The sequence below is a fragment of the Typopeltis vanoorti genome, chromosome 14 (assembly GCF_054136105.1).
Source record: "Typopeltis vanoorti isolate ZY-2024b chromosome 14, IOZ_Tvanoo_1.0, whole genome shotgun sequence".
Classification (NCBI taxonomy): domain Eukaryota; kingdom Metazoa; phylum Arthropoda; class Arachnida; order Uropygi; family Thelyphonidae; genus Typopeltis; species Typopeltis vanoorti.
In genome coordinates this window covers 97,487,486-97,502,543 of record NC_143562.1, presented here as the reverse complement: position 1 = coordinate 97,502,543, position 15,058 = coordinate 97,487,486, and the positions used below count along the sequence as shown (strand labels likewise).

The window sequence follows — 15,058 nt, the reverse complement described above, 5'->3', positions numbered from 1 at the left end:
CCTCCACTCTTAGAGGACATAAGTCATCACTTATCATAAGTAGTTCTCCACCACCATGTCTCAGAGATACCAATAATCTTTGGCCAGGTTGATGCTATCAGCGCCACCAATTCATCTCCTTTATCTCGGATACTCCTGGCATTAGTATAGAACATAAAAATGTCACTGCTTCTATACCTATCATTGTCCCCTCTGGGCTCAACGTTACCTGATGTCGTCCCTCTTCCCACAAGAGGCCATCCCTGCTACAATGGAGATATAAAAGTTTTGTAGTGGTTAAACTGCATAAACTAGAAACTTTTATTTACTATTGTACTTTTGTATAGGCATGTGACTACTAATACCAATTCTATTCAATTCCTTGTGCATATTTCACTGAGATATGGGCCAGGTAGTCCTCATTAAATGCTTTGGTCAATTGCTGCTCATTCCAGAAACATCACCAAATGGAGATATGACATCTGCTACAGATTGGAAACAGTAGAACACACAATACAGCTGCCCTTCTTGTCTATATATCTTTGTATCTTCCACCAGTTACCAATGCAAAAAGAATTTTAATGTTTTTCATTAATGAATTAACATAACATTGTGGAATTTAAAAATCGACAATATAACATACAAATGCTTTTAAACACTGTGTTATGGAAATTCTGTTTAGAGTGTCAGTTTAACTTAGAAAGAAGCATCCTAGAAAATACCACATTTTGGGCAAGATAAAATTCTGTCTGTTCCTATTATGAATGTTTTCTCATACAGTTTCATCTTCTTAGTCCATTGTAGTCTTATATTAAACTGCAGGGATGACTGGGAAGGACAACTCAAGGTGATAAACTTGGTAAAGGCCACCCACCTTTACTAAGTTTATTACCTTGAGTTGTCCCAAATTTTGTTGTAGTTGATCTTTGGCCATTCAGCTGCATGATCCTGATGGGGAAAATAAAAAAAAAAAAAAAATATAGCTAGCCCTTGATGAGACCTTTCCTCAATCATCCTATTTTTCTTAAAACTACATGCTTTCTTGTATCTTGTGTGTTACTCTGGCCTATAATGATTATCATCATTTGTTCATTTTTTTCACTTCAATAAAAATCAAAACCAGTTTGAGTAATGGTCATTTTACATAGTTGTAGAAAAATTTTCACTTGGTTAAAAAAAGTAAATTATACTTGATAAAAAATTATATTGTTGTTTAATCCTTTATCCAAGCACAAGCAAAAAGTCTACGTCACAACTAGACTTTTTGTGTGGAGGCTGATGACTTCGCATCAATTGCCTTAGTATCTCATAATGCAAAACACATTTCCCTTCAGAAATGTATATTTGCTATGTATCATGAGAAGGGTTACCACCCAGATCAGTTTCACCTTTATTGGGGTGAAAAAATAAAGGAGTGTTCATCATAGGCCTAGAATAGTTAGTATAGGGGTGCAAGAGAGCCTGGTAGCATTATGAGATAGAAAAGACAGATCAGTAGCATGAGAGAGAGAGAAAAACTAAGGCCTCAGGTCTTTTATATCATCTTGTAGCTAAAGGCTATCCATTTTCCTCTTTCACACGTCTCGTGTAGCTGAACAGCCAAAAGACCAATTGAAACTAAAATCTGGAGATGACTGGAACTCAGGTGGTTAGCCTTATCTAAGTTAACTGCATAAGTTGGCCTTCTCTTGAGGTCTCATCAGTGGGAACCAGACCCAGAAGAGATACAAGGTTGAATTAATACAGAATAATAGAAAGGCCCATCTTTGTGAAGCAACTGCATAAGGTTTTTAACATCACCAGATTTTTTTTATTAGTTATAAAACACCAAATCACGTAAATGCTCTCCATTTTTGGCTTCACAAAGACACACCCATTCTAAGACATGCTCCATGACTTATGGGTCACGCTGCACAAGCAATACAAATATAAAAAAAAAAAAAATCAGCTAACGCCTTTTTATTCCTGTATAGGGAGTAGGCAAGGCCGTACCTTATTATTAATGTTTAAATTATTAGAGATAGTTGTAGAAAGCATTTTCACATGCTAGGAAATTATATTCTTGTTTAATCCTTGGTATTGAAGTCATCAGCCTCTGTATACAAGTAGTCTAGTCGTGAAGATACTTCATATGCAAACTTTGTTTGCTTGCACTTGGATAAAGGATTAAACAAGAATATAATTTCTTGGTAAGTAGGTCCAAGTAAGATGTGTAAGGGATAAGGGAGAGTAATATAACTTCCACAGTTATGATTTTCTTGACTATTTGATGGCTATATTTGTTCTTGTATTATATCCATTTTTAATTATCTTTTGATTTTATTTCTCCTGATCATTTGATGTAGTACATGCCCTCTCTCTCTCAGAGCATTGATGCTGCTTTTCTGTGCTGGATGCCAGTGGTACAAGATTACATGTACGTAATTTTCTGTATGCTGCATATGTTGGACATCTAAAAATAAAACCATTCTACCTTCTTTAGTGTGAAACAAATATATAAACAGGAGATAAATTTGTCAAGTTCATCCTTAGCTCCTGACTATTGATGAAAATATTAATAGTACAACTGTCCTTTTTTTTTTATTTTTGTGATAACCTTTCAGGGCCTATCATTCAAAGGATTATTCCATAAAATTTAATCGAATGATGCTTGCAGAAAGGGTAAAAATCACAACGGTTCTTATATTTCTATTACAAATTTATTTGGTTAATTGCATAAGGCTTATTAGCATACCTAAGCTGAAATGAATTTCACACTTCCTAATGGTAAATTAAATAGTTGCCTTTTTTTCTTTTTTGTAAAAATGCATTTTTCTGTACTTATCACTTATACAGCAATGATTAAATGTTTTCTGGTCAACTACACAAGTTACATTAATCAGTAGTTTTTCATTTTGCTGGTTTTTGAAGATATTTCCCACACACTGACAGAGACTATTATTACGATGATGAGAAAGATTATTTTTCCAGATTGACAGTGAGTGATTTGATAGTGTATCAAACCAGCAAGGTCCATTAAATTGCTCAATAAATTCATCTCCTGTCCAATATATGGACTCCAGTTAAACTGAAACAATCCAGAATTGCTTTATGTCCATTTTCTGAGGAAGTTTGAAGGGCTGCATCCAAAAACACTTAGATAAAAATGTGTTCAGAAGATATGCAGAGTTAAAGAGCAACACCACATAAGAGGAACTCGTGGACAAGGAAAATGAAGCAAAACAGAAGGAAGAAACTGTTGGTAAACTATCAAATACATCAGTCATTGAAGTGTTAGAGCCCTTAAGAACTGCATCTATGCTGTAGGATTTTTTTGGCCACTTTATAAAATAGTGTAAGAGCAGAAATATGCAAAACTGCTAAAGCAAAAATTTTATTTAAAAATACATTAAAAGGACTATCAAGTATTTTTGTACTGAGAATATTTTGATTTCAGTATTGTACAAGCTTATGGTGAAACTGGATGTTAATTTAAAGATACTTTGTAGACAACATATTATCAATCACATTACTAACTCTCTTGATGGATTTAAATATAGTTAATGGAAAGTATTTTATGTTCAAATGAAAAGATGGAAAAAAATTTCTTTATGCTATAAATTTATTAGAAAATCAAATCTCTATGTAGATGCATGTGACATATAATGCATAATTACATATTTTAATTTAAAAAAATCACTACACAAGTATTAGGTTACAGTCTATATTGGCATATACTGTGGCAAGAATGACAAGACTCAGATATTACTGTTTAGGAAGGAGGGAAATTATTTCTGACTAAACTGTATACAGTACTCTTCTCTTATCTGCGGGGATATGTTCTAAGATCCCCAGTGGATACCTGAAACAACCGTGGATAGTACTGAACCCTATATATATATTATGTTTTTTTCTCTACATACATACCTATGATTAAGTTTCATTTATAAATTAGGCACAGTAAGAGATTAACTACAATAACTAATAATAAAATAGAACAATTATAAGAATATACTGTAATAAAAGTTATGTGAATGGAATCTTAGCAACCTCAGCATATGGTTTTTTTTAATGAAGTTGAGAACTTTCACCTTTTCACTTAAAAGGAAACACTTCATGGCTTCTCTTTGGGGGCCATTATTAAGTAATAAAATAAGGGTTGCTTGAACACATGACAGTAGATCTCATAACCAAGATGGTTAACAGGTGGGTAGCATATACAGTACAGTCTGGATACACTGGACAAAGGGATGATTCACATCCTGGGCAGGACGGCACAAGATTTCACCGCACTACTCAGAACGACATGCAATTTAAATCTTATGGAATGTGGTTGACTGCAAGTAACTGAAACTGCGGAAAGTAAACCCACAGATAAAGGGAAGACTACTGTATATTAAACTGATAGTGTGCTAAAATAAAATCTGTACATTATAAACACAAAACTTATTCTTATATAAGACCATCTGTTTAATACAACTATGTACAAGAACACCTACTAGTTTCGCTAGCCTACTGTCTAGCTTTGTCAAGACTAAAAAGGTGAACAAAAAAATAATAAATGCAGAAAACGAACTAATACAGAACCATTTACAATGGTTAGTACACCAAATTTAACAGCTCGCATGACAATGTGTTCATGTAGCGAGATGCTTCAAGCATTACATAGTTTTTAGCATACTGTAGTTCCACTAAACTTAATGAATTAATCAGATTTTTCCATATATCTTTTAAAACTGCTCCTTGATTTCGGTTGAGGTTGTTTCCTGTTCGTAGGACCACTGCTGCTGCTTTGAATATTCTGGATATGGCATTGAGTTGTTTTTCCAATCTGTTGTGTGGTTAGAAGTTTAGAAGTGATGTGCCAAGCCTGAGGTATCTGCTCCATTGTGATTAACATCCCGAACGTGTTCCTTCTGTCTAATTTCCAGGTTTCTTGAAGTTTGGCCAATGTAGGAAAGTCCACAAGTGCATATTTGAAAAATGGAACACTATCTTTAGGTGATCTTAAAAATTGTCTAATGGTTGTAGTAGGTTTGAACACAACTCTGATGTTGTAATTTTGAACACAACATCAGAGTTGTGTTCAAACCTACTACAACCATTAGACAATTTTAAGATCACCTAAAGATAGCATTCCATTTTTTCAAATATGCAGGTGTTTATAGAATACCATGCACTTGTGGACTTTCCTATACATTGGCCAAACTTCAAGAAGTCTGGAAATTAGACAGAAGGAACATGTTGGGGATGTTATTCACAACAGAGCAGATACCTCAGGCTTGGCACATCACATCTCAACTTCTAACCACATGATAGATTGGAAAAACAGCTCAATGCCATATATAGAGGGTGATTACAGATCCAGAATATTCAAAGAAGCAGCAGTGGTCCTACAAACAGGAAACAACCTCAATTGAAATAAAGGAGCAGTTTTAAAAGACATGGAAAAATCTGATTAATTCATTAAGTTTAGCAGAACTACAGTATGTTAAAAACTATGTAACGTGTGTTCACAATAATAACTGAAGCGTCTCGCTACATGCACACATTGTCATGCGAGCTGTTAAATTTGGTGTATTAACCATTGTAAACAGTTCTGTATTAGTTCGTTTTTTGCATTTATTATTTTTTTGTTCACCTTTTTAGTTTGACAAAGCTAGACAGTAGCTAGTGAAACTAGTAGGCATTCTTGTACATAGTTGTATTAAACAGATGGTCTTAAATAAGAATAAGTTTTGTGTTTATTAAATATACATAGACCAAATATGAATAATCTGAATCTGTACATTATTTTAATGTTAATATGAAATTATTAAAAATTTGCATTTTAAAGCTGTGATATTAAATTTTAACAAATAAGAAATAATATATATGATGACTTGCTGAACTTACCCTGTTCATAATAATCATAAACTTTCATTATAGCAGGTAACAGGTCTTCCACTTCAATTTCTTGGATTATGATAAAAGAGAGACATTTCTGCTCATTTTTCATCTTAAAAGAAAAAAAAAAGACTGGCATTACTTATCTAATTCTAATATCACATAAGAATGTATAAGTCCATGTCTTACCCAACTATAACTTACATTAAAATGAACAAGCAGAATTTATTATTATGAGGGTCATTTAGAAAGTTCTGCACTCCCTATTAAACCAAACCTTTCTTTATCACAATATAATTGTCTTCTGTGCCATTGTAAAAATATATATTATTTTATATTTTATTTTGTTAGTTTTTTGTCAAAACTAAGGATCAGGCAAAACTCAAGTCAATGACATTACAATGTATCACTCTGGAAGTTATGAAAACAACCATCAAAACGGAGTTGGAATAATAATAAACAAAGATATCAATAAGTCACTGTTGAGCTTCATCCCTTACTCAGATAGGATGATGTTATTAAAACTGAAAGGACAACCACTAGATGTTAATCTTATACAAGTCTATGCCCCTACTGCTGACAAGAGTGATACTGAGAATTTTATGATCAATTAAAAGAACTAATGAAAAACACAAAAAAGCATGATATTAACATAGTCATGGGTGATTTCAATGCTAAAGTTGGGAAAGGTAGAAGTGGAGATGTAGTTGGTGAACATGGACTGGGCACAAGAAATGAAAGAGGTGACCGTCTTTTTCAATTCTGCCAGGAAGAGGAGCTAATAATCACAAACACATGGTTTAAGCTACCACCTCGAAGATTGTATACTTGGCGACCACAGGATAATAATGGGAATATAGTCAGAAACCAAATTGATTACTTACTAATTAATCAACGATTTCGAAGTTCTATAAAGAGTACAAAAATCTATCCTAGTGCAGATATTGCTTCTGATCATAACCTACTGGTGGCAGAGAGACTGAAAGCTATGCTTAAGAAACATCAACAAAAAAGGTTTGATTTGGGAAAATTAAAAAACACAGAGATAAGAAGCAAATTGAGTCAAGATCTGAATCAAGAGCTAGCACTTATCAAGAATGATGACATCATAGGGTTGATGAATCGTGGGACAAATTGAAATCTGTCTTCATAGAGAAATGTACCAATACCTTATGTCCTAATAGAGCAGTAAAAAAGAAAGATTGGATGACTGATGAAATTCTTTCTCTCATGGATCAACGCAGATCATATAAAAATCATAATCCAACAAAATATACAGAGGTTCAGAAAATTATTAAACACAAGATCAAAAAAGCAAAAGAAATCTGGATGAATGAAAAATGTAAAGAAATAGAAATTCTACAGGAAAAACATGACAATTTTAATCTACACAAAAAGATGAAAGAGAGCTCAGGTATATATAAGAAAAAACAATTCTGTATCCATGGAAACAAAAAGGGAGAAATTATATCCAAAAAGGATGACAAAATACAAGAATGGGTGAAATATATAGAAGAACTCTTTACTGATAACAGACAGAAGCCAGAAAATACTTAAGAACACATGGAAGGTCCATGCATTCTAAAATCAGAGGTGGAATGTGCATTAAACTCAGCTAAAAATGGTAAAGCCCTAGGACCAGATAGAATACCAGCAGAAATAGTAAAGTTATTAGAAGGTGATAACATTAACATATTAGTAAAGCTATTTAATATGATCTATGATACGGGCATAATCCCTCAAGACTGGTTACAGTTGACCTTTCATCATGCTACCTAAAAAAGTAAATGCGAAAACTTGTAATGACTATAGAATGATCAGCCTAATGAGTCACGTTCTCAAAATGTTTCTGAAAATAATTCAAAAAAGAATATACAGAAAATGTGAAGACACCATCAGTGATACCCAATTCGGCTTGGGAACAAGAGAGGCCCTTTTCTGTTCTCAGATCTTATTTCAAAAATGTATTGACCAAAACAAGGTAGTATTCATTTGCTTCATCGACTTCGAGAAAGCTGACAAAGTCCAACATGCTAAAATGATTGTACTATTAAAAAGAATTGGATTAGATGGTAAAGACATCAGGATCATTGAAAACTTATAATGGAACCAAAAGGCATCTGTTCAAGTTGATGACATTATTACAGACTCCATTAATGTCAAACGAGGAGCAAGGCAAGGATGTGTGCTGTTACCTCTTCTTTTTAACATCTACTCAGAAGCCATATTTCAAAAAGTCTTGGAAGGAAGAAAGGAAGGGATTAGTGTAAATGGTGAAATCATCAGTAACATCCGATATGCCGATGATACAACTCTTCTGGCTGACAATATTCACGATCTTCAAAATCTTTTGGAACTAATAAATGCAGAGAGTGAAAAAATGGGATTAAAAATAAATATCACCAAAACTAAATTCATGGTCATAAGGAAGAAATCAATTCTTAATTTAGCACTTTCTTTAAATAGGAAACAAATAGAAAGAGTGGCAAAGTTTGAATATCTCGGATGCTGGTTAAATGAAGATTGCAATCCAGAAATGGAAATAAAAGTTAGAATTGAAATGGCAAGAAAAAATTTTCTCTTGATGAAATCAACACTGTGTAACCGCAGTTTAAGCTTAGAGTATGCATGATTAAACGCTATGTATGGTCTGTACTGCTGTACGGTGCAGAAACTTGGACCTTGAGGACAACATCAATAAAAAGACTTGAAGCCTTTGCGATGTGGTTATACAGACGAATGTTAAAAATCCCATGGACAGCAAAAACGTCCAATCAGGAAGTACTGGAACAAATGGAGAAATCACGTGAACTTTTAGATACCATAAAAAGAAGGAAAACCGTATATCTTGGTCACCTACTTCGTAATGAAAAATATAAGATACTTCAATTGATTATAAAATGGAAGAAGAGGACAAGGAAGACAAAGAAAATCTTGGCTGGCAGATATCAGACAGTGGACTGGTATGAACTCTGAGAGACTGCTCAGAATAGCTCAAAATTTGCCAAGGTGGTCACGACCTCCGATAGGAGATGCACTCAAAGAAGAAGAAGTTTTTTGTCGTCATCTTTGACTTTGTCCTTGTACTAACCTAAGGGAAAGCTTTTTTTTGTTGAAATTTCCTCAAAAAAAAACTTTCCCAGAAACTTCTGTATTAGGACTGCCAGGATCATCCAAGCAGCTATAATCACCCAAAAACAGGATGCTGGGGAATTTCCGTAGACACTACGAAGTCTGCGGCTACCTACGCTCTCATAGCGTATGTCCTTGCTTCCTTGGAATCATCATCAGGAAATACAGCCTCTTCTAAACATGCATTGGAAACCTACTATTGGGAGACGAAAAAAATCCAAATGTGAGCCCAAGCAAAAAGCCAAGAGTGGTAAAGCCTTTCTGGTTTGTCTCTGACCTCCTTTATACAACTCCCAATCCTTTATGAAGTAGTTTTTGGGATTAGCCACCAGCTAAATGACATCATTCTTGTCCCCTCTGGTCTTGGTGCCTTTTCTAACATCGCATGACCTTGCAACCTCTTGATGTCGCTTTTGTCATCGCGATAATCTGGGTTAATCCCTTTTACAGGCCAATATACATTGATATTTTATGCACTTTTATAGCAGAATTAATTATTCGTTTTAGTACAATATAACTTCTAAATTCAAAATATTCAGAAAAACCCTGTAAAATCAAATAAATTTATTATGCGAGTGATTTACATAATCTCCGTTATTGATGGTAGTTAAGCATTTCCCGTAGAGTGGGAAATGCTTAACTGGTTCTTTCTGAGGGAATGCAATCAAATCTGGAGGGCTAACACCATGACTGTAATGGGGAAAAGCACACAAAATTCATACTTTTCTGTTAAGATCATATATTTCATGTGAAACAAGTGCCTTGCATTATCAAAGAGAATGAAGACTCAAGTCTTTTGCAAATTTTTGGCAACAGATCTTGCAGAAAGTTTTGGTAGCAGTATGCCTGCTGCAGCTGACTCTGGAAGTCTTTTATCACTTCATTCTTGTGATAAGCCACTATCATCATGGAATTATCAAAGGGTGCCTAAAGGAAACTATATCTGACTGCATCCCCAGAGACAAGAAATTAATAGCATGGAAGTTAAATAAATGAATAATATTTTAGAGCAACAGCTGCATAAAAAGCCATAGCTGGTCTTGGGCATGGACAGTAGGGTTTTTTCCGCCAGTTTATCTGGTGTTTTTCATCCCGCAAGCAGGTAAACTGGTCCGAGGACACACACTGATTACAGTCAGGAATACTGACCCAGCCATAGGTCTGATTCGCCACCCTATGCTGGTTCCGGAACCCGGATAAAATTTGGGGGAACTAGATGGTACCATGAACTCCCGTAAAAAGGGGAAACGCTGTATCACACGGAATTTATTTTATTTAATAGCTTGGTGTTTTCGTTTTTCATTTATGGTGCTGAATCTTGGACACTCAGCAAGATAAACGCTTCGAGATGTGGTGCTGGAGAAGGATGTTGAGTCTCCTGGATGGACAGAAGTTCTAATGATAGTATAATAAATCAACTAAAAATAAAGAGGTGGCTGTGTGACATTGTACACGAAAGAATTCTCAAATATTTTGGTCATATTTCAAAACGTGAAAACAACCACCTAGAAAAACTTATCATCCAGGGCAAAGTGGAGAGACAAAGAAAAGGAGTATGCCCAAGATGATTAGACCAGACTAAAAAGATCACTGGACTTACTTTGGAGTTGGCCACTGCTGCAGCAAAAGAGAAAGAAATGGAGAGACATTGTAGCTAGGGTCACGAGTTCTCAGACATGAGGAGACCAAGCAAGAAGACAGTCAATCTTATAACATCTGGCTTCAAGCATATGGGTATCTCTGACTCACTAGTTTACTAATGATGTAAAATATCATTTAAGGCTACATTTACACAAGTGGAGTTTTATTGATATCAGTTTCCAATTATTGTTATCTCTGACCAACAGAAAAGTGCTATTAGTTCTTGTTAATCCTAAAAGCGACTAGTTATTCATGCATTAGTAATCAGTGAAATGAGGAAATAGCTAAAATATTCAGCATTAAACACAAAGATAAACTTCTTGGATGGTAGTCATTTTAAGTAGGCTAATATGGACAAATTTCAAAATAGAAAATTGGATGATGAGACATTTGTGCTTATGATTTGATTTCATAATCATAAGCACAATAGACATCATAACATGTGAATTGACAATTTGGGAAATGTTGATCAAGTGTCTGAGAAAAAACTATTTTAATACCAACTAGTTTCACCAACTAAAGCTGTTGGCATTTTCAGGGTACAGGTCTGATGATAGGAACTAAAGCTAACAAAACATGTTAACATCATAACATGTTACGTACAAGAAAGCAAATTTTAAAAACCTGAGCAATGATGTCTCTACATATAAACTGCATTTCTGATCACATATGCTTGTTAAAAGTTAACTTCATACAGTTTTTATGAATCTCATAAGATCTGTTTGAGTGTATATGGCTCAGCCAAATCAGAAAAAACCACCTTCCTCTCTTGAGTGAAGTACTAGCACTTCACCAGAACATGGCATAGTAATATGAGTGTTACTTTGTTCACACATAGGGTAGATCATAACCTCAACAGATAAGAATGTGCAAGACATCTGTTATCTATGCAGAATCTAGCAAGTATAATTACCTCTCTTCTGTTTTTAAGTGGACTAAACTGCCATTGCTTAATCTCATGCAGTTTATTTGTTAGAGCCTCTTACTGGGAAGACTACCACTGATTAATTAACTTTTCTCTTATCAAGTGTCTGTAGTATGAGCTGACCTAGTAGCTGCATCTACAGTGTCATTTCCCTTGATTCCAATGTGGCTATGCATCCAGCACAGTCGAACATTAAAATTAAGTGCTCCTTTGATACAATAATTGTAGAACATCATAAAGTACTGGGTATGCAGATTGTACACAGGAGAACATATGATCTGTAAAGAACTCAGAGCTCATAAATTTTATTTTATTTTTTTTTTTTATAATGTGCATAAGCTGGATTGCATGCTGATCTGCTCAAATGTAATTTGACTGGAGACAACCAAGTCAAGAAAAATAGCAGCACAATCAACAGAGGTTTTGGATCTCAAAGCATAAGTATAGAGGGTAAGAAATCAGAGTACCCTTGCTCTGTGTTAAACAGCTGCAGGTAGATAAACAATGGAGTATGTGACTTCCATAACTGGTATAATGAGAGGCTACATCATGGAGTGAAAACTTGCCAAAGAAGAATATTGTCAAGTTCAGTGAAGGTGAAGTTGTCAGCATTCATGTCAATTGTATGAATGGAAGCTTGATGTGTGTATTATTGAACTTTCCAGTAAGGTAAAAAATACTAGTCCATGCAGTTAGGCAATATTTTTTTTGGCATAGTTAAACAACAGCCATAGAGTGACAGAGCAAGCCATTTGCATAAAGACTGAATTAGTAATGATCCAAATGCATCAGTAGTTATTTTTACCTATTTTGATGATGGACAAGATCCTCTCCTTGTGATCCATAAAGATGAAACAAGGAAACATTGATTAGCATCCCATCCTATTTTGTAGAAGTTTAATAATGGCACGCCATGAGCAGACATATAAATACAAAATTAATAACGGAAAAACTCACGTAAAAAGATTTAATAGTATAATTTTCTCCTATGTGTCACAGGATCTTCAAGCTCAAATTAAACACTAACTGACAATTCTAAAAGTTATCTTACACTAGCTACTTAGGTGGCGCTTTTTGGAATTGCCAGTTATTGTTTAATTTGAACTTAAAATGTACTGAAGATGCCTTCGGTACATTTTAAAGAAAATTATACTATTAAATAATCTTTTTACGTGAGTTTTTCCGTTATTAATTTTGTATTTATTCTGTAGAAGATAGAGTGCAAAGGATATTCAGTGCTCTTCTGCATTTCCTTAATTGACCAATGTGTGTATACAAGAATGCAAGCTTCTGTCAAAAGTGAGTCCTAAGAACTAGTCTTCTTTTTCTGAGATAATAGTTTGTTTCATCCTTAACTCAGGGCAAAGGGTGCATTTTCAGCAGTGGTGTACATAGAAACTATTTTTTCCCTAGTGGAAATCTGAATCCATTATAAAGAGCTCATGATCAGTTGCTTGTTTAAATTGCCTTTCAATAACTTTATGTTACAAGAATGACATTCAATTGTGAAGTCATTAACATATACAGCATTGCCTACTACACTGAGTTAACTTTGCATTTAAGGAACACCCACCTAACAATGCACTGGTCCACTTCTCTGTGTGGTCATGGCTCGCAGACACCTAGAAACAGATTCCACAAGGTGTTCAACATCCTCCATGTGTAACTAGACCTAAGTTCACTGCAGCAACTCCGTCAGTTCATGCTCATTCAATGGAGGAGGATCAGCAGTTCTCACATCCCATTCTAGTATATCCTACACACATGTTCAATTGGATTAGTCAGGAGAGTTTGGGGGCCAAGACCATGTGCCAAATTTGTTGTGTTCCTCCAACCACTCGATTGTTGTATAAGCCTGATGACAGGGTGCATCATCCTGTTGAAAGATGGCACTGTGGTCAGGGTAGACCCCCCCTGTAGTGTTCACCATTCAGTGTTTATGGGATGATAACCAATGGACCTAGGACGTGCCAGGCAAAAAAAAAAAAAAAAAAAGCTCCCCAGACCATAACATCACCTCCATCAGCCTCTTGAACCCCAACTGTTCAACCAGGAGATAGAGCTTCTGCTGTTTATGTCAAATGAGAATCTGGCCGTTAGCATGGTGCAGCAGGAAACAGGACTCATCACTCCAGTTGACCTTTTCCCAATCTTCCTTGGCCCATGTGAGGCATTGTCTGCAATGCTTGGCCTTCATCATGGTGCATGTGGAAATGGGTCAAACTACCCTGCTGTTGTACTGGTGGGTGAGCTGTGTGACTGATGCATGTCGTTGCTGAGATACCAGACGTCACACCCGACACTCACCTCTAGAATCAATCACGCAAGGCTGACCAATATGAGCCTTTCTGCTGGATGTCTGTTATGGTTAATCCAGTCCTGGTACATCCTTGATACAGTAGTACAGAAGCAATCAACAAGTGGAACTGTTTCTGAAATAAGGCCATTCTTCCTATTACATAGTGTTGGCCGAGTGGTTAGCGTATTCGCTTTCCAGCGAAAAGACTGCAGGTTCGAATCCTGGCATGGATATTTATGATTGTCTATAAAAATACTAGTGTGGTGGTGATTGTAGATGTAGTTAGTGGAGACGGAGAGTTGTAGAGTAGGGTGACCTCCTTGGAGGTGTCACGTAATAATAATAATAAAATTCTTTCTTGGATATCCTTTGGCCTGTTCTGCTTATTTTCATAATTTGATTTTGCTTTCCTTGCCGTTACATGACTCTCCTAGCCTGCCGTTTCGTCATCACTTTTCTCATGATATCACATATACAATATCTTCTTTTTATGCAGCTGTTGCTCTAAAATATTATTCATTTATTTAACTTCCATGCTATTAATTTCTTGTCTCTGGTGATGCAGTCAGATATAGTTTCCTTTAGGCACCCTTTGATAATTCCATGATGATAGTGGCTTATCACAAGAATGAAGTGATAAAAGACTTCCAGAGTCAGCTGCAGCAGGCATACTGCTACCAAAACTTTCTGCAAGATCTGTTGCCGAAAATTTGCAAAAGACTTGAGTCTTCATTCTCTTTGATAATGCAAGGCACTTGTTTCACATGAAATATATGATCTTAACAGAAATGTATGAATTTTGTGTGCTTTTCCCCATTACAGTCATGGTGTTAGCCCTCCAGATTTGATTGCATTCCCTCAGAAAGAACCAGTTAAGCATTTCCCACTCTACAGGAAATGCTTAACTACCATCAATAACGGAGATTATGTAAATCACTCGCATAATAAATTTATTTGATTTTACAGGGTTTTTCTGAATATTTTGAATTTAGAAGTTATATTGTTATTTACATATATGCATATTTAAGCTTTATGTCCCGTGATAATGAAGGTCATCCTCTTCCGATCACAAGGAAAGTCTTAGGAACCTTTCAACATAGTCTTCATAATACTGGAGACTGGCACTGCTATTCTTTGGATTAAATCTATTTCCCACCCCAGATGGAACTTCAGGAAAGCCAACTGATTCTGTGTGAAGTGGTATCCAAGGCATGGTC

At 35.3% G+C, this 15,058-nt stretch overlaps 1 protein-coding gene across 1 annotated transcript in view; it reads right to left on the bottom strand.

Annotated features, from left to right (window-relative positions):
- The window catches only part of LOC150099792 (alpha-2-macroglobulin-P-like), a 524,250-nt gene that overhangs the window by 17,618 nt on the left and 491,574 nt on the right, over nucleotides 1–15,058 (bottom strand). The window contains exon 31 of the mRNA XM_090403491.1: nucleotides 5,854–5,956. Coding sequence (XP_090259617.1) covers nucleotides 5,854–5,956 — 103 coding nt within the window. The remainder of the gene's footprint in view (nucleotides 1–5,853; nucleotides 5,957–15,058) is intronic.